This window comes from Prionailurus viverrinus, chromosome E1 (assembly GCF_022837055.1).
Source record: "Prionailurus viverrinus isolate Anna chromosome E1, UM_Priviv_1.0, whole genome shotgun sequence".
NCBI lineage: Eukaryota > Metazoa > Chordata > Mammalia > Carnivora > Felidae > Prionailurus > Prionailurus viverrinus.
This window is the reverse complement of record NC_062574.1, coordinates 22,646,739-22,673,124: the sequence shown is the minus strand read 5'-3', so window position 1 is coordinate 22,673,124 and position 26,386 is coordinate 22,646,739. Positions and strand designations below refer to the sequence as shown.

General features: G+C 47.9%; 1 protein-coding gene across 1 annotated transcript in view; it reads right to left on the bottom strand.

Moving 5' to 3' along the window:
* Positions 1–2,706: 2,706 nt before the first annotated feature.
* UNC45B (unc-45 myosin chaperone B) overlaps positions 2,707–26,386 on the bottom strand; it is a 35,361-nt gene continuing 11,681 nt past the window's right edge. The window contains exons 9-20 of the mRNA XM_047832968.1: positions 24,396–24,567; positions 21,447–21,747; positions 20,460–20,554; positions 20,143–20,290; positions 19,322–19,462; positions 18,024–18,151; positions 17,080–17,146; positions 15,972–16,085; positions 15,492–15,607; positions 14,497–14,614; positions 6,587–6,742; positions 2,707–3,586 (exon numbers count right to left, since the gene is read on the bottom strand). Of these exons, the coding sequence (XP_047688924.1) occupies positions 3,326–3,586; positions 6,587–6,742; positions 14,497–14,614; positions 15,492–15,607; positions 15,972–16,085; positions 17,080–17,146; positions 18,024–18,151; positions 19,322–19,462; positions 20,143–20,290; positions 20,460–20,554; positions 21,447–21,747; positions 24,396–24,567 (1,817 nt within the window). The 3' untranslated portion in view covers positions 2,707–3,325. The remainder of the gene's footprint in view (positions 3,587–6,586; positions 6,743–14,496; positions 14,615–15,491; positions 15,608–15,971; positions 16,086–17,079; positions 17,147–18,023; positions 18,152–19,321; positions 19,463–20,142; positions 20,291–20,459; positions 20,555–21,446; positions 21,748–24,395; positions 24,568–26,386) is intronic.

The following is a 26,386-nucleotide window of genomic DNA, read 5'->3' as shown; positions in this document are numbered from 1 at the left end:
GGAATTAATTAATTAATACTGACTACTCATATACAAAGAACCAGGTGCTTTGGATCCATTATTTTATGTAATCCTCACACTCTAACAGAAATACATTATTCACTTCTTTAAAACTCTTTAAAAACACAGCGTTATACAGAAAAATGCACAAATAATAAGGTTGATGAAAGCGAACATACCCAGACCTGGGACACACCCACCCAGACCTGGGACACACCCACCCAGACCTGGGACACACCCAGAGACTCTCTGTGCCACACCCCCTCACTAGCCACTCCTTTCTCCCTGCAAGTAAACACTAAATTGACTTTTTAAGATCGTAGGCTAGTTTTGCCTGGTTCTGAACCCATATTATGTCCTATACAGTAGACTCTGGGAGGTCCAGCTTCTTTCACTGAGTATTATGTCAGTTACCATCACATTGTAGGCAGCAATAGTTTGTTCACTTACATTGGTGTGCATTGGTGTATGCCAATGTATCCATTTTCTGTGGACATTGGGGTTACTTACACTTAGGGGGCTATGAAAAGTGTTATGGTTATACACGTTTTCTTGGTGCACATCTTTCTGTTGGCTGCGTACTTATGAGATGCTGACTGTGCTTGTGCTTTTAGAGGATACTGTCAAATGCCATTTTCCTAAGTGGCTGTAGCAATTTGCATGCCCACCCACAATGGATAAGAGTTCCAGTTACTCCACAGTTTCACTGGCGCTTGATTTTGCCGGTGGTTGTTTTTGCACATTTTTAAAAGTTTGTTTATTTATTTATTTAAATAATCTCTACACCCAAGGTGGGACTTGAACCCACAACCTAGAAATCAAGAGTTGCATGCTCTTCTGATTGAGCTAGTCAGGTGTCCCTGTCAGTGTTTTAAATATTAGCCATTGTGATGTGTCTACTGTGGTTTCTCATAATAATTTTATTTTCCATTTGCCTGATGTCTGGTAAGATTGAGCATCTTACTATATATGTATTGGCCTCTTTTATGAAGTAACTGTTCAAGTAGTTGGCTCCAATTTTATTCTTCTTCAAGATAATCATTACTATTCTTGACTCTGTGTGTGTGTGTGTGTGTGTGTGTGTGTAAGTATATATGTTTTTAAAACAATTTATCAGTCTCCATTCCCCAAAAGACTCAAACTTTGATTGGTATTTCACAGAATATATATATATATATATATATATATATATATATAAATTTGGGGAGAATTTGCATCTCTATAATGTTGAGTCATCTAATCCATGATCATGGTAATATCTCTCATAGGTTGACTTTCATTTTTTCTCTCAATAATACTTTAAAGTTTTCTGCACAGAGTCCTTCAAAATCTTTCCCATGATTCATTCCTAGGCATCTGATATGTTGGGTTTTTTTAATGTTTATTTATTTTTGAGAGAGAAGGACAGAGCATGAGTGGGGGAGGGGCAGAGAGACAGAGGAGAGAGAGAGAGAGACACAGAATCTGAAGAAGGCTCCAGGCTGTGAGCTGTCAGCACAGAGTCTGATGCGGGGCTCGAACCCACAAATGGTGAGATCATGAGCTCAGCCGAAGTCGGATGCTTAACTGACTGAGCCAACCGGGAGCCCCATGATGTGTTTTATGTTATTATAAATTGCACTGTCTTTTAAATTTCAATTTTCTCATTGCTTGGTACAGGTATTCAGAAACACAATTGACTTGTAAATTGACCTTGTATCTAAATTAATTTATTATTTCTAAAAGCTTACCTGTAGATATTTTCAGGTTGCATTCATGTATAATCCTGCTGTGTGAGTAAGTTGAAAGTTCTATTTCTTGATTGTTCAATCTTTATGCTTTTTATTTCCCTTTTTTGCTTTATCACCCTAGTTAAAACCTCCAGCACAAGGTTGAATAAAATTGGTAATAGCAAGTATTGTCTCATTCATCTCAGGGAGATCATGAGCTAGGACACTGGCTGTAGAGTTTCTGTGATCTTTGTCCGATTAAGGAAGTCTCCTACTTTTAGTTTATTGAAAACTTTTATCACAAATTGTTTAATTTTATCAAATGTTTTTCCTGCATCTATTCAGATAACCATATCATTTTTCTTCTCTATTCTGTTAATGCAATAAATGGAAATGTGATGCACGCTAGACATATTAGAGTCATCCCTGGGAGTTTTGCTGGGTCATTGAGAATGATCCTCTCTCTTCTCTCCCATAATTAGGAACTATAAGTATGTAAGTCTGGAGCTTCTGGGAATATCTTTCCTACCACATGGAGAGAGCCTGCCAGAAAATAAGGTCAACCCAGAGGAAATCAAAGCCAAGATATGGGGGGGGGGGGGGGGAGTATGAGAGAGAGAGAAAGATACCCACACAGAAAGTAATGTTGGTGACAACATTTAAACCCTGGATCTAACAATGTCAAACTTTTCCTAGATAAACAAGCTATACGAGCCAATCAACTTTCTTTTCTTTCAACGTTTTTTTTTTTTTTTTTTTTTTTTTATTTATTTTTGGGACAGAGAGAGACAGAGCATGAACGGGGGAGGGGCAGAGAGAGAGGGAGACACAGAATCGGAAGCAGGCTCCAGGCTCTGAGCCATCAGCCCAGAGCCCGACGCGGGGCTCGAACTCACGGACTGCGAGATCGTGACCTGGCTGAAGTCGGACGCCTAACCGACTGCGCCACCCAGGCGCCCCTCAACTTTCTTTTCTTAAAGTACTCTGAGTTTATCTTATTTGTACTCATTATGCCCATCTTGCTGGGATGGTTTTCCCAAGCAAATTGCAAAAATGCATATCAGGCTGTTGAACATAAACTGTATTTCCATCACAGCTGAGTGATGGGACTGGGCATGGGGCTGGGCACTGCAGCTAAAACATGCAATTCTAGGCAGTCTTACTCAAACATATGCGAGACAGGCTATGAAAACCAGCACAGCTCGACTTCCAGATAGATCAGCACTAAACCTTTATATTCACACACCCATTAGGTCCTACCTTACCACACAATCCATTTTCCAAAATACAAAGAATTCAGCCTATTATCTTGGCTTTGGGAATGGGTACAGAAAGAATTATCCAACTTGTCTTCCCAATCACTGATGAAAATCATTCTAGGAATTTTTGGAACACGACAGATGTAAAAGACAGGGAGCAAGACAGCCAGTGAAACATCCAAACTTCCCTAGGGAAAAGAGGAAGATTGACAACTCAAGAAACAGTCAAGTCTTTTCTTTTATATGGAGACTTCATTGTCACTGCTATGATCCCTAGCTGAACTGACACCCCAGGAGTTCTCAGCTTAGGACTCTTCATAGTACAGAACCAGCCCTAGCAGCCCTGTGGGCCCCTGTCTAAGACACTGGTTTAATGAAGCCATAATCCATGCACTTGATGAGACATTCCCGGGCTGTCTGAACCACTTCTGCCCTCTTCTCGTCTGGCTCTTGTTTGCCCACTACAGTCAGGATCTCCAGCAGTTCACTCTCCACCAGCTTCTTGGCCAGCTCAGCATCTGCTGCCAGCAGGTTGTAGGCAATGACCAGGCCCCGGTGTTGGACTGACAGCCGGTCGTGCAGGCAAAGCCGCTGGAGGATCTCCAACCACTGAGTTGTCTGGAGGGGAGTTGTGGATAAAGAAGGATTGGAGGAATCAGTGGAGGCACAGAGACTGGATATTTGGGACAAGATAAACCGAAGGCACTGGTAAGGCCCAGATTCTGGGCTCTGAAAGGACAAGCACATGTCTGGTTATCTGTTGGGACTCCGTTTATGCCTATCTGAGCCCCTCGGGACTAGGTGGCTGATGCCCATCTCCTTACCAGAGCCATGGCAAGAATTAGAAAACTAAAAGGAACTTGACATAGTCCAATCCATTTCATTTTATAAGTAGGGGAACTGAGGTCTAGGAAGTGGAAGTAACTTAGCTATGGTCACACATCTGGGAATAGTAGAGAATGAACATCCACCCATTCATTTATTTTCTTAAGCATCTGAGAAGCAAAGGGACAGGCCCCCTGCATGCCTAATTAGAATGGGGATGGAGAGTGTTCAGAAAGGAGAATTCTAGCCTTGAGCACATGGGCAATGACTGCTTCTTGCCAACCCAGGTGCCCTTATTTTTTTTTTAATGTTTATTCATTTTTGAGAGAGGCAGAAACAGAATGTGAGTGGGTTAGGGACAGAGAGAGAGGGAGACACAGAATCCGAAGCAGGCTTCAGGCTCCGAGCTGTCAGCATGGACCACGATGTGGGGCTCGAACTCACGAGCTATGAGATCATGACATGAGCTGAAGTTGGACGCTCAACTGACTGAGCCACCCAGGCATAAATTTTAGTTTTTGTCTGCTTTTCTCCTCTGGCTCATATTTGCATGAACCAGGTCGTTACATAGGCTTCTTAATTTTTTCAGAACAATGCATAACTTACCACAAATATTCTTATAGTTGCTAAGAATGCAATATTTTCTTTTTTTATATATGTTTATTTATTTTTGAAGGAGAGAGTGAGCAGGTGAGGTGCAGAGAGAGAGGGAGATGCAAGAATCTGAAACAAGCTCCAGGCTCTGAGCCGTCAACACAAAGCCCAACGCAGGGTTTGAACCCATGAACTGTGAGATCATGACCTGAGCTGAAGTTGGATGCTTAACCCAACTGAGCCACCCAGGCACCCCTTGCTAACCCAGTGCCCTTAGAGATATGACCACCAGGCATGCCCTGGGCTTGCACTCCACCATCCCTCCTCTATCTCTCTCCTCCACTCCCGGTTGTGAAGCAACCCAACTACTGTGCGTGGGGAAGACAGGACTCCAGACCATTCTGATCGGCCCAGAAGACAGAGTTGGAGCTAAGCATAGAACCAGGAGGCTTGACTTTACAACCTTCAACAGACACACATGAGCAGCAGAGTAGGAGACTTATTGGTATGGGTCTTGGAGTCAGAGAGATCAATGTTCAGGTCCCAGCTCAACCACTTAACCAAATGTGACCTTAGGTAAGTTCTGAACCTTTCCAAGTCTCGAGAGCCCCTCTGTCATCTAATATACCTACTTCTTCACATTGTTCTGATGCAGTGATATGGTGCAAGAAATTGCTTAGCATGGTGGCCGGAGCACAGTAAAATGCTCAACAAGGAGGCGTGGATGGGGATTATGATTTTATGCAGTAGTCCAAGGATTTCCCCTTTGCTTCCTCGTATACTTATTACCTCACCCTCCGTTTGTCAATGGGGGCAGCTTCCCACAGGCACCACTCACAGATGGGGAGACGGGCACAGGGGGAAAGGACAGGCTCTTCGGCTTCTAAGCAGATTTTGGTAAACTCTGCACCGAGCGCACCACAAGGAAAGGAAAGGAAAATTCAGCTAGCTGCGGTAGAGTTCAGGGGGAAGGTTGAATGCTGATGGGTAACTGATAACAGGTCCGGTGCCAGTGCTCCCCGGGCACAGAAATGAAGCCAAGATTTCGGAAGGAAGAAGTGGCCGGGAGAGGGTCAGCAATCTTGAAGGATTCCAATCCCTTCCCAACTACCCGGCGATGTGATCTTGAGTGGGTTACTTTTCTGCACTCAGTGTTCCTCACCGGTAAATGGGGATAATAATAACCATATCCACCACACAGGGCTGTTGGAAGGATGGAACAACTTAATCGATGTAAACATTTAGAGGAGTGTCTGCAGCACAGTAAGCGGGCGAGTCGCAGAGCACCCTGTGGGAGCCTGTTGACAGATGTTGTGTGACCAGTGACTCCAGCAGAGGCCACCTCGGGGCAGCGGTTTCAAAGTGTGGTCCTCAGGCTGGAGGCACCCCATCTCTCATCTACTGATGCAGAATATCTAGGGAAAGCGTTTTCACCAGCCCTCCAGGTGACTCACACACCTCTCAGTTCTGAGAAACTTGCCTTATGGGGAAATGCTAAAGCCCAAGGACCAACCAGGATGAGCTCCATCCAGCTGAGAGACCCTTCCCTGGTGCCAGGCAGCATAAGCGCCTGTGGAACACACACACACACACCACCACCACCACCACCACCACAAACTGTCTAAAAGAGCCTTCCTTTAAAGCAGACTTGAGTACATTTGAACCAAGACGTTTACAGTTTTTGCCTTCAGTGGAGATGACGCCTACAAACTAGGTTGTGTGGTGGGCTAAAGACATCTGCACCTAGTGTGGCCGGGTCTGCAGCTGTGTTTATACCACTTTGCTGAGATGGCCACAGTCCCACCGAAGGATCTGATCACCGCGTTCACGTGAGAGAATCTGCCATCTCTTTGCCCAACCGCCAGCTCCCTGTGGCACCCCAACCACATCCATGCTCCTCTCGGGGAGCTCAGGGGCTCCCCCACAGTAGTTAGTGTTGTGGCCATCCTTGTCATCGTTCTGAACTAATGAGCTGTAAGCACCACCAAAGGCAGTGGGTGGAGGTACAGTGGGAGGGACCTGAGTTAGCACACCTGGGAGTCCCAGCCATGGAGGTAGGGGGCCAGACGGTATAGACGCTCCTTCTTAGGTTGTAGGAACAGGTACCCAGGGGCCTGGGAAGTGTTACCACAGAGGCCGGCCTCCCCATAGAGGACCACACAAGACAGTCCCCTTTCCACCCCCAGGGCCTGCTCTCACCACTTGGGTCATCTTGAGGCACAGTTTCTTATGTGCTGCTGTCAGCATGGCCAGCGCCCCTGCGGCCGCGTTCTGCACCTTCTCATCGTCCTCTCCACAGAGCAGCACCACCAGCTTCAGCCGGTCATTCCCATCGGCCAGGAACCTCTCCTGTACCTGTGGGAGGCAGGTACAGGGCTCAGAGAAAAAACGAAAAAACGCCCCCACCTGCCAGCGTGAAGAGGGAAAGAGGCATTGGAAGCCGTGTTCTCTGACCTAAGATCCTTTGGAGCTTTCCTTTGAGCAGCTCACCCATGCCACCTCCCCCAGGAAGTCTTCTCTGATTAACTGGAGAAAGGGGCAATAAACTCCTCCAGCTAAAAGGTTAAAGAGACTAAGGGATTCCCCCATAGAGTGTGTGCCGCCATCTCTGTTTGCACTTGGCTATCCACATCAGGGGAAAGGGCACAGGCTCCTGGATGGTAGGTGTTGCCCAAAGAGTCGTGTTTCACTTCCCTTTGGGGAAGCCTGGAATGTTTCTCCCACAACAGATGGGCCTTCGGGGTCTGCCATAAAATGGCTTTGCAGTCCCGGAAGGTACAGGGGCTTGGCAAGGGCAGGGGACAGAGCAAGAGCTGCTGTACCATTCAATGGGTGAAGGATGAGCTTCCCAAGGGCCCTAAAGCCAGAAGAGCCTCCTGGGGCTCAGAGCCCTGATATGTCTCAGAGCTCACTGGCCCCCCCACCGTCTGCTCCACAGTAAAATCCAGTTGGTCAAATTTAAGGGTATTTTGTCGGGTCAGGTTTCCTAGAGGTAGAGCTCTGAAAGGGGTCTAAGGTCAGTCACAGCTGCCCAGGTTATGACCCGCATCTCACTGAAGCTGGGGCAGAGGTCCTCAGAGGCGAGAGTATGGCAGAGATAGTCACTGCAGTCCCCTCTCGTGGGGCACAGTGGTGATTGGAAGCAGCTATATTCCCCACCGATGTGGCCATAAGCCAGTGCTCGTGAGGGAATGTGAGAGGAAGTGATACGTGTCACTTCAGGCCACCATGGTGGAGTACCACAGGTGCCTTTCCCAGAGGCTCACTCCCTGTTCAAATGGAGACCACTCCCAGAGGGCAGAGAGGGAGACAGTTCTTTTTCAGTTGGGGGGCTAGTTCTCGATGGTCAAAGAAGCCTGATCCCAAGTCATTGCTTAGAAGCAAGCCAGCAGATCCAAATGTAAGCAAGAAATGAGGTGAGTGAGAAATGAATTTCTCTCTTGGTGGGAGCACTGTATATTTTGATTTTGGGGTGTCACAGCAGCTGATGTTCCCAGGGGAAGCCTATTCCTTCTCCCCCACTCTCCCTCCCCCGACTTTCTTTGGATACACTCTTTTCTCCAACATGGCTGCCAGCCCTCCAGGCCAGCCTTAGGCCAGCTCCCTGGTGGATCCTGTTTAGCTTTAAATTTTTTTTTAACGTTTATTTATTTTTGAGACAGAGAGAGACAGAGCATGAACGGGGGAGGGTCAGAGAGAGAGGGAGACACAGAATCTGAAACAGGCTCCAAGCTCTGAGCTGCCATCACAGAGCCCGACGTGGGGCTCGAACTCAAGGACTGCGAGATCATGACCTGAGCCGAAGTCAGACGCTTAACCAACTGAGCCACCCAGGCGCCCCCCCGTTTAGCTTTTTAAAAATTTATTTTTTGAGATGGCCGTGTAGGAGGACGCTGGGCTCACCGCGTGACCTGCTGATCACTTAGATTCCACCTACACCTGCCTAACTAACCCAGAAAACCACCAGAAGACTAGAAGAACGGAGTCTCCGGAGCCAAGCACAGACGAGAGGCCCACGGACGAGGGTAGGAAGGGCAGAGAGGCGGCGCGCTCTGCACGGACTGGCGGGAGAGAGCCAGGGTGGAGGGGCGGCCCGCCAGCCAAGCAGAGCCCCCGAGTCTGGCTGGCAAAAGCAGAGGGGCCGGGCGGAGTGTGTTCCGACAGCAAGCGGGACTTAGCATCTGGGAGGTCATAAGTGAACAACAGCTCTGCTTGGAAAGCGGGAAGGCTGGAGGACAAAGGGAGGGAGAGCTGCTGAGCCCCGGGAGGACAGAGCTGTTTGGCGGGGAACAAAGGCTCTCGCCAGCGCCATCTCCCTCGCCCATCCCCCAGCCAAAATCCCAAAGGGAACCAGTTCCTGCCAGGGAACTTGCTCGCTCTGCGCAAACACCCTACGCTGTGCTTCTGCGGAGCCAAACCTCCAGCAGCGGATCTGACTCCCTCCCGCTGCCACAGGGCCCCTCCTGAAGTGGATCACCTAAGGAGAAGCGAGCTAAGCCTGCCCCTCCTGCCCCCGTGCACCTTGCCTACCCACCCCAGCTAATACGCCAGATCCCCAGCATCACAAGCCTGGCAGTGTGCAAGTAGCCCAGACGGGCCACGCCACCCCACAGTGAATCCCGCCCCTAGGAGAGGGGAAGAGAAGGCACACACCAGTCTGACTGTGGCCCCAGCGGTGGGCTGGGGGCAGACATCAGGTCGGACTGCAGCCCCGCCCACCAACTCCAGTTATACACCACAGCACAGGGGAAGTGCCCTGCAGGTCTGCACCACTCCAGGGACTATCCAAAATGACCAAACGGAAGAATTCCCCTCAGAAGAATCTCCAAGAAATAACAACAGTTAATGAACTGATCAAAAAGGATTTAAATAATATAACAGAAAGTGAATTTAGAATAATAGTCATAAAATTAATTGCTGGGCTTGAAAACAGTATAGAGGACAGCAGAGAATCTCTTGCTACAGAGATCAAGGGACTAAGGAACAGTCAGGAGGAGCTGAAAAATGCTTTAAATGAAATGCAAAACAAAATGGAAACGACGACGGCTCGGATTGAAGAGGCAGAGGAGAGAATAGGTGAACTAGAAGATAAAGTTATGGAAAAAGAGGAAGCTGAGAAAAAGAGAGATAAAAAAATCCAGGAGTATGAGGGGAAAATTAGAGAATTAAGTGATACACTAAAAAGAAATAATATACGCATAATTGGTATCCCAGAGGAGGAAGAGAGAGGGAAAGGTGCTGAAGGGGTACTTGAAGAAATAATAGCTGAGAACTTCCCTGAACTGGGGAAGGAAAAAGGCATTGAAATCCAAGAGGCACAGAGAACTCCCTTCAGACATAACTTGAATCGATCTTCTGCACGACATATCATAGTGAAACTGGCAAAATACAAGGATAAAGAGAAAATTCTGAAAGCAGCAAGGGGTAAACGTGCCCTCACATATAAAGGGAGACCTATAAGACTCGTGACTGATCTCTCTTTTGAAACTTGGCAGGCCAGAAAGAATTGGCACGAGATTTTCAGTGTGCTAAACAGGAAAAATATGCAGCCGAGAATCCTTTATCCAGCAAGTCTGTCATTTAGAATAGAAGGAGAGACAAAGGTCTTCCCAAACAAACAAAAACTGAAGGAATTCGTCACCACTAAACCAGCCCTACAAGAGTTCCTAAGGGGGATCCTGTGAGACAAAGTACCAGAGACATCGCTACAAGCATAAATCATACAGACATACACTTACAGAACACTCCACTTACAGAAATGGATAGATCATCTAGACATATGGTCAATAAAGAAACAAGGGCCCTGAATGATACATTGAATCAGATGGACTTGACAGATATATTTAGAACTGCATCCCAAAGCAACAGAATATACTTTCTTCTCGAGTGCAAATGGAACATTCTCCAAGATAGATCATATACTGGGTCACAAAACAGCCCTTCATAAGTATACAAGAATTGAAATTATACCATGCATACTTTCAGACCACAATGCTATGAAGCTTGAAATCAACCACAGGAAAAAGTCTGGAAAACCTCCAAAAGCATGGAGGTTAAAGAACACCCTACTAAAGAATGAGTGGGTCAACCAGGCAATTAGAGAAGAAATTAAAAAATATATGCAAACAAATGAAAATGAAAATACAACAATCCAAACGCTTTGGGATGCAGCGAAGGCAGTCCTGAGAGGAAAATACATCGCAATCCAGGCCTATCTCAAGAAACAAGAAAAATCCCAAATACAAAATCTAACAGCACACCTAAAGGAACTAGAAGCAGAACAGCAAAGGCAGCCTAAACCCAGCAGAAGAAGAGAAATAATAAAGATCAGAGCAGAAATAAACAATATAGAATCTAAAAAAACTGTAGAGCAGATCAACGAAACCAAGAGTTGGTTTTTTGAAAAAATAAACAAAATTGACAAACCTCTAGCCAGTCTTCTCAAAAAGAAAAGGGAGATGACCCAAATGGATAAAATCATGAATGAAAATGGAATTATTACAACCAATCCCTCAGAGATACAAACAATTATCAGGGAATACTATGAAAAATTATATGCCAACAAATTGGACAGCCTGGAAGAAATGGACAAATTCCTGAACACCCACACTCTTCCAAAACTCAATCAGGAGGAAATAGAAAGCTTGAACAGACCCATAACCAGCGAAGAAGTTGAATCGGTTATCAAAAATCTCCCAACAAATAAGAGTCCAGGACCAGATGGCTTCCCAGGGGAGTTCTACCAGACGTTTAAAGCAGAGATAACACTTATCCTTCTCAAGCTATTCCAAGAAATAGGAAGGGAAGGAAAACTTCCAGACTCATTCTATGAAGCCAGTATTACTTTGATTCCTAAACCAGACAGAGACCCAGTAAAAAAAAGAGAACTACAGGCCAATATCCCTGATGAATATGGATGCAAAAATTCTCAATAAGATCCTAGCAAATCGAATTCAACAGCATATAAAAAGAATTATTCACCATGATCAAGTGGGATTCATTCCTGGGATGCAGGGCTGGTTCAACATTCACAAATCAATCAACGTGATACATCACATTAATAAAAGAAAAGATAAGAACCATATGATCCTGCCAATCGATGCAGAAAAGGCCTTTGACAAAATCCAGCACCCTTTCTTAATAAAAACCCTTGAGAAAGTCGGGATAGAAGGAACATACTTAAACATCATAAAAGCCATTTATGAAAAGCACACAGCTAACATCATCCTCAATGGGGAAAAACTGAGAGCTTTTTCCCTGAGATCAGGAACACGACAGGGATGCCCACTCTCACCGCTGTTGTTTAACATAGTGTTGGAAGTTCTAGCATCAGCAATCAGACAACAAAAGGAAATCAAAGCATCAAAATTGGCAAAGATGAAGTCAAGCTTTCGCTTTTTGCAGATGACATGATATTATACATGGAAAATCCGATAGACTCCACCAAAAGTCTGCTAGAACTGATACATGAATTCAGCAAAGTTGCAGGATACAAAATCAATGTACACAAATCAGTTGCATTCTTATACACTAACAATGAAGCAACAGAAAGACAAATAAAGAAACTGATCCCATTCACAATTGCACCAAGAAGCATAAAATACCTAGGAATAAATCTAACCAAAGATGTAAAAGATCTGTATGCTGAAAACTATAGAAAGCTTATGAAGGTAATTGAAGAAGATATAAAGAAATGGAAAGACATTCCCTGCTCATGGATTGGAAGAATAAATATTGTCAAAATGTCAATACTACCTAAAGCCATCTACACATTCAATGCAATCTCAATCAAAATTGCACCAGCATTCTTCTCGAAACTAGAACAAGCAATTCTAAAATTCATATGGAACCACAAAAGGCCCCGAATAGCCAAAGTAATTTTGAAGAAGACGACCAAAGCAGGAGGCATCACAATCCCAGACTTTAGCCTCTACTACAAAGCTGTCATCATCAAGACAGCATGGTATTGGCACAAAAACAGACACATAGACCAATGGAATAGAATAGAAACCCCAGAACTAGTCCCACAAACGTATGGCCAACTCATTTTTGACAAAGCAGGAAAGAACATCCAATGGAAAAAAGACAGTCTCTTTAACAAATGGTGCTGGGAGAACTGGACAGCAACATGCAGAAGGTTGAAACTAGACCACTTTCTCACACCATTCACAAAAATAAACTCAAAAAGGATAAAGGACCTGAATGTGAGACAGGAAACCATCAAAACCCTAGAGGAGAAAGCAGGAAAAGACCTCTCTGACCTCAGCCGTAGCAATCTCTTACTCGACACATCCCCAAAGGCAAGGGAATTAAAAGCAAAAATGAATTACTGGGACCTTATGAAGATAAAAAGCTTCTGCACAGCAACGGAAACAACCAACAAAACTAAAAGGCAACCAACGGAATGGGAAAAGATATTTGCAAATGACATATCGGACAAAGGGCTAGTATCCAAAATCTATAAAGAGCTCACCAAACTCCACACCCGAAAAACAAATAACCCAGTGAAGAAATGGGCAGAAAACATGAATAGACACTTCTCTAAAGAAGACATCCGGATGGCCAACAGGCACATGAAAAGATGCTCAACGTCACTCCTTATCAGGGAAATACAAATCAAAACCACACTCAGGTATCACCTCACGCCAGAGTGGCCAAAATGAACAAATCAGGAGACTATAGATGCTGGAGAGGATGTGGAGAAACGGGAACCCTCTTGCACTGTTGGTGGGAATGCAAATTGGTGCAGCCACTCTGGAAAGCAGTGTGGAGGTTCCTCAGAAAATTAAAAATAGACCTACCCTATGACCCAGCAATAGCACTGCTAGGTATTTACCCAAGGGATACAGGAGTACTGATGCATAGGGGCACTTGTACCCCAATGTTTATAGCAGCACTCTTAACAATAGTCAAATTATGGAAAGAGCCTAAATGTCCATCAACTGATGAATGGATAAAGAAATTGTGGTTTATATACACAATGGAGTACTACATGGCAATGAGAAAGAACGAAATATGGCCCTTTGTAGCAACGTGGATGGAACTGGAGAGTGTGATGCTAAGTGAAATAAGCCATACAGAGAAAGACAGATACCATATGTTTTCACTCTTATGTGGATCCTGAGAAACTTAACAGAAACCCATGGAGGAGGGGAAGGAAAAAAAAAAAGGAGGTTAGAGTGGGAGAGAGCCAAAGCATAAGAGACTCTTAAAAACTGAGAACAAACTGAGGGTTGATGGGGGGTGGGAGGGAGGGAAGGGTGGGTGATGGGTATTGAGGAGGGCACCTTTTGGGATGAGCACTGGGTGTTGTATGGAAACCAATTTGACAATAAATTTCATATATTGAAAAAAAATTTATTTTTTACTTCAACAGGCTTTCATGGGTTGGGTTTTCCTAGTATACCAGTGGGAAGATCCAAGACCTGAGTTAAGAATCAAGGGAAAACAGGGGTCTCACGCATGGCCTGGCCCTCATGTTCATGAAGGGCCTCAGACTTTGGCCCTACTGTTACCTCTGATGAGGTTATCCCTACAGGCATAGCAGTACTCTGGCAGGATGGAAAGAAGGCATTCATTTACCATATGGTTATAATTGGTCTCCATTACTGGACCATGAAGCCATTGGCATGTTCTGAATTCATTTTATTTTTTATAAATCCTGTAATTACTCTGTGAAGAACACAGTTATAGTGCATTGCAATTTCCATAGAAACAGCAATAGTTCATTAAACTGTTAACATTTAAAATATTCTAAAGTTGTTTGTACAACTGTGTTTTCTCTCATTTTTTTATATATATGTGGAGCTTCAATAAATGTAAGTGGTCTAGCCTCTTTTGATCTCTAAAAGACCCTGGTCTTGTATTCTTCTCTGTTATGAGATTATTCTGACATAAATAACTTAGGGAAATGGTTCCTTCCACCTTAGCTGGCCCAAACTGTGGGGTCAAAGCCCCAGCTAGGAATAATACTACTTTGTGTGTTTTTCTTTGTCTCCTTGGTTCATATATTCCAATCAGAGTCCCTACAGGGAAGAGGACTGCAATCTGGGAGAGATTGAGGGGTTCCTGGGTTCACCTGCCCCATTCCCATCCTGAGTCCGCCTCACCTCCTTGTTCAATACCATGTTGCACATGCATTCAGTGGCCGCCTGCCTCAGCTGGTCGTGATTCTCAAACATGTAATTCTCAATGTCTGGCATGGCCTTCTCCTTAAAGATCTTCTGCCTAGGGTTTGAGAGGTGGAGGAAGGGAGGCGACTGAGTCCTCTGGAGTGAGCATTTGGAGTTTTGGGCCATCCAAGGGCCACTCCACCCTGCTGGTGGTTCCCTCCCACGCCCTCATCAGGGTTTGGACAACATCGATCCCACCCCCAGCTCCAGGAGAGGCACCAAAGGGCATAAGCTAAATGACAGCATAACACCCTGGCCATAGCAATGGGGTCTGGGGTAAACATGTCACCAGGCTGGAGATTCTTCTGTATTATTGGTGCAGAAGAGAGTCTTTCTCTCTCTCCTGCTGGCTATGAAGCCCAGAAGATGTGAGGTCTGGAGCAACCCTTGTGATCACAATCGAGGGGAAGAGCCCATTTGATAATTAAGACAACACAGGCAGAAGTGGACAGAAGTAGGAACGTGGGAAAAGTAGGGAAAGTGGTAAAGAAAAAGTGGGGAGGTGGGGAAGCTTTGTAACCCTTGTATCAAGCTGCACCTGCTTCTGGTCACCCCAGGCTTTTTATTTACATGAGTCCTTAAATCCCCTCTATGCTTAAACCATTCTGAGTTGAGTTTTCTGCCACTTGCAACCAACTGAAAGAATCTCAACCCAAAGCTCTCTACCGTCTCCTTGGCTCCCAAGAAGGAATCTGTTTTACCCCCACCCATCCATCTGGATATCTTTTTTTACTACTTCCATCAGAAAGAAATAATATCCTTTGCCTTCCTACATTCACTATGTGCTAACTCGAAACCCTCCCACTGTTGTTTCTGCCCATTGCCTTCAATCCTGTCCTCAGAGGAAAGTACACAGGGTGTGTACACGAAATTTCCACCAAACCCTGCAAGGGGCACATCTCTCCGCGCTGCTCTCTCCCCACCCTACTCACCGGAGTCTGTCACTTCGCCCAGACAGATTGGTGAGGCCCAGGAGAGCCTCGTAGTTCTGGAGCCCATCCCGCTGTGTGTCCAGGAGACTCACGAGGGGACGCACCACCTCATACACCTGTGTGGAGGGGTCAAGGAGTGAGTTGGGTGGAGACCACGTTCCCCCAGACCCAAACATCAATAGAACCTGGGCTTTAGAATTTCCAAATTCCTTTCCCGCCCACTGTCTGACTCAGGCTTCACAATGACCCTGAGAGGCAGGATTACTTTCCTTACTTTGCAGATGAGATAACTGAGTTTCCAAGAGGACAGTCCCATTAGTCAGAGGCAGAGCCATGCACCTCCAACTCATTGTCCTCTCTGTGACAACACCATGCCCCCTCCCAGGCCTGGGGTAGGGTGCAAAGGCCCCTAGGAACAAAGGAGACTTCTCCCAATGCCCCCTTCCCCCACCCCTCCGCTGCCCCGGCACCAGCACCCACCCGCTCCCCTGGGAAGGCGATGTCTGGATTGGACACGGCGGCGATCTTTGCCAGGGCATGGGCTGCCTTCACCTTGCCCACATCTGTGCCCTCCAAAGCCAGGGGAAGCAGTGCCTGCAAGAGAGGGCATGGTCACTCTTTGGTCACAGACATCCAGAGACCTCTCTCCCCATCCTCTTCCTCTAGCTGCTGTCTGCCTATTCCATTAGAAGTTCAGGACAACTAGGGGCGCCTGGTTGACTCAGTCAGTTAAGTGTCTGACTCTTGGTCTTGGCTCAGGTCATGATCTCATGGTTCATGAGATCAAGCCCCATTGACAGTGCAGAGGCTGTCTGAGATTTCCCTCTCTGCCTCTCTCTCTCTTTCTCTCAAAATAAATAAACTTAAAAAAAAAAGGAGTTCAGGAAGACTCTACAACATAAACAACCCTTGAGCATCACAGAAAACGATTAAATATGTAACCATGGATGGCTCCCCTTGCCTCCCAGCACACTTTGGTGTCTTTCCCCACATTCCCCATCCATACTGTTTGTTTTTGGAAAAATAAACAGATCGACACACTGACTTTTTACTTCCTGACTAAGTCAAACCTAATCATCACGGCAGACACTTACTGAGCACGTACTATGAACCAATACTTTAAGAGTATTTCTGTAATCCTTGTGACATTCTGCAGAGTGAATGTGTGATCCCCCCTCCCATTTTACAGATGAGGAAACTGGGGCTCAGGGAGACAGTCATTTGCCCAAAGTTATCCAGCTAAAAAGGGGACAAGCAAGGACCCAAAGACAAGTCTTCTACAGCAACATCCACGGTCTGTGTATCTGTACCTTGCTTCCTTCCCATAGCAAGGAGCATGAATGGGATTCCACAGTAAATCCCATGACACACTGTAAAATCAGGCAGAAGTTGATTTGGGACCATAAGCACAGACAGGACAGATACTTGAATGACAGTGTTCCAAGGAGGTTAGGTTGGAGCAAGCATATTTTATTTTTGGACCAGGCAAAGAGCACACACACACACACACACACACACACACACACACCGTTGCTCCTCCCCAGTGGATCATCTTTTAGGATGGCAAGAACCTTATCCCACCAATTACCTTGCCACCACCTTGAGCCACAATGGTTCCTCGGTCTTTTGGGTTATCACACAGTGCCAGGAATACCCTGTAGGGCAAGGATAAAGGACACATCATGTGAACCTTTCCCAGGCATCAGCAGGCCAGCCAGTCAGACCCAGTGAAGCCCTGGAAAGTGCTGCACCTGCCCCATCATTAGGCAGCTTGGCAAGATACTGCCATGGATGTAAGGAGCTGGGGAGAAAGTAAAGCCAAGTGAGGCAGCAAAGAGCCCCCATCCCTATTTGGGAAGGCAACAAATGGCTCCCTGCTGCCCATCAACCAGGAGAAACTCTTCAGTGCAGATGCAGCCCAGGACCTCTGTGATCTGACCCTCATCCCCCTCTCTGGTCCTACTAGCATGGCTCCCTCCTGTGCTCTCCATGCTCCAGACATGCTGCAGGAGAATCTCATCTCACTGACTCCTTCTCCCTCCGTCCCCTCTGCCTAGAACTCTTCCTCCCTGGAACTTAGGTGGCTCCTTTTCTCACCTCGTGGTTCCATTGAGTTACCACATCCTCCAAGAGGCCTATCCTGGCTGCCCTCCCACCTCCCCTCCAGCTGGCTGGTGGGTGCCACTGCTTGTTCTCCAACCAACCCTTTGTATTTGCCCCATCATGGCACCCGATGCATCGTATTGTACCTGTGAGTCTGTCTGCCTCCCCATCTTTGGAATAGCAGGTCCCACTCAGGGCCTTGGAGGCAGCTAACCAGGATAGACAGTGACCTCTTTCCTCCTAATGCAAACCTCCACCTGGGATGACCTGCCCTGCCACATCACTCTTCAATGTCGATCTCCTCCGTCTCCTTTCCAGATCCCTCCAATGGCTCATTCCCTCATTGACTTCCCTGCTATCTCTATCTCCCTGCCCAGCCTCTCACCCCCAGCTCCCTCAGACCCCAGCCCTGGCCCACTGCAGCCCCACCTGGCCAGCAGCTCTTTGGTCTGGTCGGTGAGAATGGCACTGTCTGCTTTCACCATGCAGGCCAGGGCAGAGGTGACACCAGCCTTCAAAAGCCGCTTCACACGCATGTCTATAAAGTCCTTCTTGTCCTGGGGAGACAAAAGGGTAGCAATGGGGAAAGAGCCCAGGCACCAGGCCAATCTACGTTGGAACTAAAGGTGGTGCATTTCTGACTGCTTATGGCAGGCTGAATAATGACCTCCAAAGATGTCCACATCCGAATCCCCAGAACCTGTGAATATTACCTTACATGGCAAAAAGGACTCTGCAGCTGTGATTAAATCAAGGATCTTGAGACAGGGAGATAATCTTGGATTATCTGGGTAGGCCCAGCATAATCATGAGGGTCTCAATAAGAGGGAAGCAAGGAGGGGGCACCTGAGTGACTCATTTAGTTGAATGTCCGACTCTTGGTTTCGGCCCTGGTCACGATCTCACGGTCTGTGGGTTCAACCCCCACATTGAGCTCTGTGCTGACAGATTTACAAAAATCTAAATCTTTTACTGGCTGAAAATATCTATACGTTCATATTCAAACCATGTACAAAGCATACCCTTGAGTGCAGGGAATCACTGGGGAGGGCCCCAAGGAGATTTTGTAACATCTGGGCTACCGCTGACGGGCCTCTCTCCCCTGTCCATTATTTCTACTTAACACCCAGATCCCCAAAGCCAGATATCCCAGGAAACAAAATTTCTGTAATTGTTGGAAACATGAAATACACGGTCTGATGTTCATGAAACCAGCAACATAAATTGCAAAATGTTCATCGTAGCTCCATTTGGTTTTTCAGACTAATGGTTGGATCCTCACTCCCCACTCCCCATAGAACATTAAAAGTAAGGGGGAGGGGCGCCTGGGTGGCTCAGTCGGTTGAGCTTCGGCTTAGGCTCAGGTCATGATCTCGCGGTTTGTGACTTCGAGCCCCACGTCAGGCTCTGTGCTGACAGCTCAGAGCCTGGAGTTTGTTTCAGATTTTGTGGCTCCCTCTCTCTCTGCTCCTCCCCCGCTCGTGCTCGCGCGTGCACTCTCTCTCTCTCTCTGTCTCTCTCTCAAAAATAAACATTAAAAAATTTTTTTTAAGTACGGGGGAAATGAGCGTCACCTAATGGGAGAGATTTGCCATGATCATCTTCAAATTATTTGTGTCCTGTGCCAAATCCTCCCCAGCACATACACACAGCACCCAGACATCACTGTCCTTCGGTTCCACCTCTAAGCTGGCCTGGTGACCCTCCAGCATCATCCCTATCCTCACCTTAGGGTGCTCCTCAGGCACATGCTGCTTGGAGAACTTGGCGAGCTGCACCAGCTCGGGGATTACCTCCTTGACATCATAGCTGTTGGTGCAGTTCACCAGGGTGGTGGCCACAGAATACAGGATAGTCTTGTCTGTGGTCTGGAGTTACCGGGTGACGGGAAGGAGGGGAAAGGCAGAAAGGAAACTTTAGAACAAATCTCTGCTTCCAAGACGGTCCCCTGGCCTGGTTGGTGAGTTGGCTTGGGAGGAATATGGCTGGTGCTGCCCAGCTTGGAGGCAAGCAGGCGGCACAGAGGGAGGAGGAACCAGCTCTACTCAAGCAGGGTGGGCAGAAATTCTCTTGCACCTGCAACAGCACCCCTGGGAGCACAAATGGGCACCCTTTTGGTACTCTGTGCCTCTTTCAAAAGCCCAGTCCAACACGCTTTGCCATGGGATGGGGTGGGGGCTAGACTCCTCTGGTCTGGCCCTGGTGATAACTTCCTTCTCCCTTTGGTGGTGGAAAAGAGCCAGGGATTGGCCCAGCGCTGGGAAGGAGGGAGGGTCCCAGAAAGGGTTAGCCACTGGCTCTCAGTCCCTCAGGACCTCACCGTCCTCTTATTCATCTTCCCACTGCCTGGCAGCCACAAAGAATCATGAGCCCATTTTATGGTCAGGTAAAATGAGGGCCAGACAGAGGGAAATAACCAATCTGGTTTACGTGGGCAGTAGGGGCAGGGCCAGGATAAAGACACAGGAGTCCAATTTCCCAGGCTCAGGGGAGGACCCTGTGAGCCTGAATCCAGTAGACCTTTCCTGAGGCCAGAGGTCAGGGCCACGCTTGCCTTGGCCAGCTCAAACATGGCCTGCAGGGCAGGGATGTCCTGGACAAAGTCGTCTTTCACGTCAGCATCCAGCGTGAGGTAGGCCAGGCCCTCCACTGCCCATCGCCGGGTCCGGGTATCTATGGACGCATTGCACAGCCACCTGGAAATCGGGGAGGAAGAGCGCTGGGGAAGAGTGCCATGGCTCCGGTCAAGATGGTGGAGCCATTTCAGGTTAGTGGGTAGCAGGTGAGGAGCGTTTCACAATGTGGCCCCACTAGAGCACACCCCAGAGAGGAGATGGCGGGCCCAGGGAAATGGGACCCCCTTACTTGCGACACTGTTTGGCCAGCTTCTCTGTCGACCCTTCAGCAAACTGCCTGAGGCCATAGTCTGTACCGCCTGCAGAGCCGAGCTTACAGAGCCCCTGGGGAGGAAGGGACACGCTGGTAGAATCAGAGACACTTGGGGACAAGGCCTTGCTCAAACTCGTCCCTTTGCCCCTTTTTCTTTGCCTCGATAAACCTCTGTGCATACTACAAACCTCAGCTCAGGGGTCACCTCTTCCAAGATGCCTTCCCTGAGGCTTCCAGGATAGGGCAGATGTTCCCAAAAGCTGGAGTTTTTACTCTGCCCCTTTCCACCACCATTTTGACCCCACAGATGGCTCTGTGTCTGTTGTCTTGCAAAATGAGCACAAGACAATACTAATCTCATCAGAAACTGCAATGGTGAAAGATATTGGCAGACAGACCTTGTATGTAACAAACTCAGACGTGCAGAATTTCCTCAGGGAGAAACTGCACTCTTATTGGGAAAACAGGCCTTCCGTAAGAGAAAACTCACGGTGGCAGAAGCTATAACCAGCTTGTTTTAAAAACTGATACAAACAACCACCACAAAACATCAATGACTCCGATCCTCACTGTAATTGTTTACAAGCAAAGTAAAAGACCCACGAAAATACTTTCTGTTAAATGAAATTGGAAAAAGTGAAGACTGTCATCTGTGCCACCTAGAAACTGATTAAGGAAACAAACTGACTTTTTAGAGTTTGCTCTGAAAATACTGGTTGGACAGAAGCTCCTCGGTGTCAGCGTTGTTGAAAAGCATGGAGGCAAAGGTCCCCAGGGGTAAATAGCAGCGCCCACCCGCCTGAATCTCCATTCTCACAGCCTCCTACTTATCACCCTGCTCTGCGGGGGCCCATGGATAGGGCTGAGCGCCCCCTACTGCACGGTCTTCTCACGGATGGGGCCACCCCTCGCTCATCTTGGTGCCCCTGGTGCCCCGGCACGAAGCCTGCTACCAACACTCACCACCAGTGTGCGGATCTTGATCTTCTCGTTTTTGGTGGTCTTGTAGATCTCTTTGAGCAGCGATACGCCATTGGTGATGATGAAGGTGGCGCGGCTGAGCTTGGTGGAGGCATGGATGAGGGCCTCCACGGCCACCAGCTGGTCTACCTCACGCTCCGAGCCACACAGGGCTACCATCATCTCCATCACACCTTTCAGTCCCAGCAGCTGATTGCCCAGGTCAAAGGGGCCTTGCAGGATCCCCGACACTGTCTGAATGGCAATCACGTTCTTGTCCATGTCCTGGGGGTCAAACTTGCTCCTAAAATAGAGGGAAGGTAGTTAAGAGAACTGGCTGAAGGTGGGTGGGAAGAGTGTGGGATCTGAGGGGCAGACAGACTTGAATTCACAACCCGGATCCACCACTCGTGTGCCAGGTGACCTTGGGCAATCCACGGAAGCTCAGCTTCCTGACCCATAAACGGACAGTAGTCGTCTTACTACTTATCAGAGTTATGATGAGGACAAGTGATATAACAGATGTGACATGGGCTGTGTCCCCCAAGAAGCACACTCAGAGGGATGGGGATTGACATGTGAGAAGTTTATTAGGGGGAGTTCTTGGGATCAGCTCATGGGGGAGAAGGGAAGGAAGCAAGACTGAGCATTGGGACACACTAGGTTGCGACTCAGTCACCAGACAGCCTCCGCCTGTAATGAGTGCTACAGCTGGGACACACACCCAGGCTGTTTCTAGTTGGGGGGGGGGAGGGACAAGTCATTGGATGCTGGCCACCCTGGGAAGGGTGACGCGGCTGTCCGCAGCTGAGGCAAGTCCCCAGGAAAGGTTGCGGGTGACAGCTGTCAGTCAACAGGCTTCCCAGCAGCTGGGCCGTCTAGTGGGACAGAACAGCAGCCACAACAACACAAAAGGCCCTACCGTGGAGGCCGGCATGCTGCATCACTCTGCGATGTGACCAAGTCACGCAGTAGCCAGAGGTGGTGACTCCCCCATCTGGTCCCGGTCCCTTCCCCCAGTGGGTGAGGCTTCTGCCTTGCTTTTGGAATCTACGACCATCTACCCTGTGGGAGAATCTCCGCATGGGGATGTCACTCATGACAAGTCCTCTGATCTTTTGGTGATCTGCTACGGTTGGTTTGATGGGAGGGATCAGGGCAGACGGGCACAGTGGAAATGCAGCTGTTACAAATGAAAGAAAGAGGGCGACCCGGACTAGGCAGGAGAACCTCAGATCAAGCAGGAGTTGGAGACCCGGGCTCTGGTCCCACATCTGCCTCTGCGAGGCTGGATGACCTGAGCAAGTCCCTGTCGGAGAGAAGGCAGCTTTGGAAGCTCCGAGAGCCCCTCCGGTTCTGACATTCTGCATCCTGTACCTCCTGTCTCCACTCAGCGCCAGGGAAGCCAGAGCCTTTCACAATCAGTCAGGTCTGCCCTCTGTGCTGGTTCCACTCACCCCGGCCCCTGACAGAGCAGGGTAGGGATTACACCCTTTGTGCTGGGGGGCGAGGGGAGGTCTCTTCAGGCGCCTCAGAGACTCACTCAACCTCCATGACTGGTCCAGGGGCTGGTGGCTGGTCCAGGGGCAGGCCTGTGCAGAGGCAACATTCCACAGGCCTCTGGCTGGGAGGGGCCCTCCTTCAAAATCCTCTGCCCTCACAAGGTCTGGCTGGGTGACAGTTACTGGAACTCAATTTGGGACCTCATGAGAGACTCAAGAAGTTAGCTGCCAAAGCTGAAGCTGAGGTAGAGAAAGACCAGAGAAGCCCTGAAGAGCTTTCAGGGAAACATTTGGGGGTCAGGTGAAGCGACAGGATTGAGCAGGAGCTGGCAAACCTCGGCTGCTTGGCCAAGTCCGGGAGGCTGAGCATGGTTTTCGTGGTTTAAAGGGTTTTTTTTTTTTTTAAGTATACACTAGAGGGCTGCACATCCCAGCAAATATAAAATATTTCCTCCAGCCCTTTAGAGGAGAACTGTGCCAACCCCGGGAGGGGAGAAAGGAAAAGCAGAGTGGCTCCGCTCTCCCAAGGCTCACCTGGGATACTTTTTAAACATGTAACTTCCTGAGCCACATCCCAGACTACTGAGTCAAGTAGGGTCCCAGAAATCTGAATAATCTACAAGTCTGAGGATCATTGGAATAAAGGGTTAAAAGACCGCGTAGCAGTGGGAGGGAATGGGAGAGGGCACACAGAAAAAAAAAAAACGGAGACGCAGAGAGAGCATCTGAGTCACAATGATGGTTGAGTGACAGTGGGGAGACCCGGAATTCCACTGTTGAGAGTCCCAGGCTCCTGTCTAGTCTCTGCAAGGCCACACGGCGCTTAAACCTGACAGAGCCCAGTCTCGCTCCCTCCTTGATGAGCGGACATTTGTTCCTTCAACCACAGGAGCTTGTGGTAGGTTTAAAATAAGCCCCAAAATATTTGACACTCTTCTGTGCAAAAGGTAGAGCCAAATTCCCCCCCTCTTAAATGTAGACCATCCTTAATGACTTGCTTCTCATGCATAGAATGTGGTGGAAGTGATCGTGTGTGACTTCTGAAGCTAGGTGATAGAAGACATCGCCGCTTCGGCCTCTAGAATCACTCACTCTAGGGGAAACCAGCTACCACGTGGTAATGACACAGGGAGGTCCACACGGGGAGGAACCGAGGCCTCCCGCCAACAAGCGGCACCAACATGCCATCCATATGAGTGCACCACCTTGGAAGCAGATCTTCCAGCCTCAGTCAAGCCTTCAGATGACTGCAGCCCAGGACATGTGACTGTAAGTTTGTGAGAGCCCCACAGCCAGACCCACCCAGCCTACCCACTCCCAAACTGCTGTCAAACTGTAAGATAATAAACAGTTGATGTTATTTTAAGCTGCTCCGTGTTGGGGTGATTTGTTACACAGCCATTGATAACTAATACAGAGCCTGACCCCGCGGGGCGTCCAGGAGACTCACGTGATGTACTCCTCACAGATCTTGCGGAAGTGATCACGCTCTGGGTCACAGCGCAGGTCATCGTAGAGCTTGTTGATGAGGATAGAGGCCAGCATGCGGGTGTTGTCAGTCAGAGGCAGGCAGGATGGCAGATCTGGAACCTGCCCCACCACCTTCAAGATCTTCCTCAGGCCTGCAGGGCAGATGATGGCAAGTGTCAGCTTCCTGCTGGGTCTCTCCTCACAAACACACCCTCTCATTCGGTTGTCTTAACGCCAGCTTCTCTCCAGCCTGCCTTTACACAGCACATGGCTTATCCAGAGTGAAGGGCACTGAAATGGGGCCAAGAGGCCCGGGCTCTACACCTAACTCTGCCCCTAGGTAAGCAATCCACCTCCCACTGTGGTAGTTGATCTCAGAGGACTGAGTACCAGTGTTAACATTCGATGGTATAGCCTTCCTCAAATACTATTTGATATTCTCTCTTCCCCAGGTCTCAGTTTCTGTAAAATGGGAACACTGCTACCTACCACAGAGAGTTTGAGGACTCAGTGAGGTGATGTATGGTAACCATTTGGGGCCAATCCAGACACATCATTTTATTTATTTAGTAATTGCTACATTCGCTATTTATGATCGCTATCTCTTCTCTCTTCTGTGGAAGAATCTTCAGTGACTTCCTATTACCCATCAGGTTAATTCGATCATTGCGTATTTGTTGAATAAATGAATGAATAAGTGGATAAATCAACGGACAATTTTTAGGCACTGAATACTGAAATAAAGGACACAATCCTCTTCTCAAAAAGTTCAAAACGCAATAAGGAACAGTCACATAAAGATTATAGTAAGGTGTAATGAGGACAGCAGGTGTGATAAAGACAGAGTGGTTAACACTGCAGATGGGGTGATTTGCTCCAACAAAGAGTTGTAAATTATTTTGAGCACTTGCTATATGCCGAGAGCTTCATACACATTACCCCGTTTAATCCTAACAAAAAACTACTGGTTAGAAATCATAATTCCCATTTTTCAGAGCAGAAAACCAGGGCATGAAGAAGTCAACTAAGTTGCCCAAAAGCAACTTGCAGCTGGCAAGTGACATTGTAACGGTGCTCTCCCAGCAACGTCTGATTTCAACGCCCACGATATTAACAGTTATGTTATGCTGCCTCTGGGATAACTGAGAGCTTGACTTTGGAGCCAGGTTTTAGGAGTGGCTAGGAGTTCGTCAGACCTTAGCTGGTGCAGATAAGGGGGAAGAGGTAGATGCTGGGAGGCGTGAAACTCTGGATGTTAGGAGGGAATTAAAAGTGCTCAAGGGCACCTGGGTGGCTCAGTTGGTTAAGCATCTGGCTCTGGATTTCAGCTCAGGTCATGATCTCACTGTTGTGAGATCAGGCCTCAGATTGGGCTCTGTGCTGAGCGTGGAGCCTGCTTGGACTCTCTCTCTCTCTCTCTCTCTCTCTCTGCCCTGTGTGTGCATGCATGCACGTTCTCTCTCAAAATAAATAAACTTAAAAAAAATGTCAGCAGTATGTTTTCTGCCCTGCATACTTTACCACCTGCACAAAAGCACCGGCAGGGCTGGGGAGTCATGGGAAGCAGTTGATGAACCAACCCAAACTCCCAGCCCGGCTCTCAAAGAGAGCCACTGAATGCACCGGCTTCACTTCCCACCACCTCCCCAATGCCCATCCCCCATGCTTCCCTTCCATTCCCACACATGCTTTGAGCATCTCATTCCTCTTCCTCTAGGACACTCTGGACCTCTTCCTCATCCATCATTGCCCTTCCCTGAACCCAAACGCTCACTTTCGGCTGGATGTCCTGATGGTTCCCAAGGCAAGTCTCCCAGACCAGCTTGTACAACACACAACCTCAACAAGGCATCTTTTCACTAGTGTGACAGGATTTGTACATCCATGTTCTGTTTACCCAAGAGCTACTTATTTTGGTGCCTGGAATAACAAATATTGCTTCCCACCTGCCCTACCCATTAGCTTGTGGTT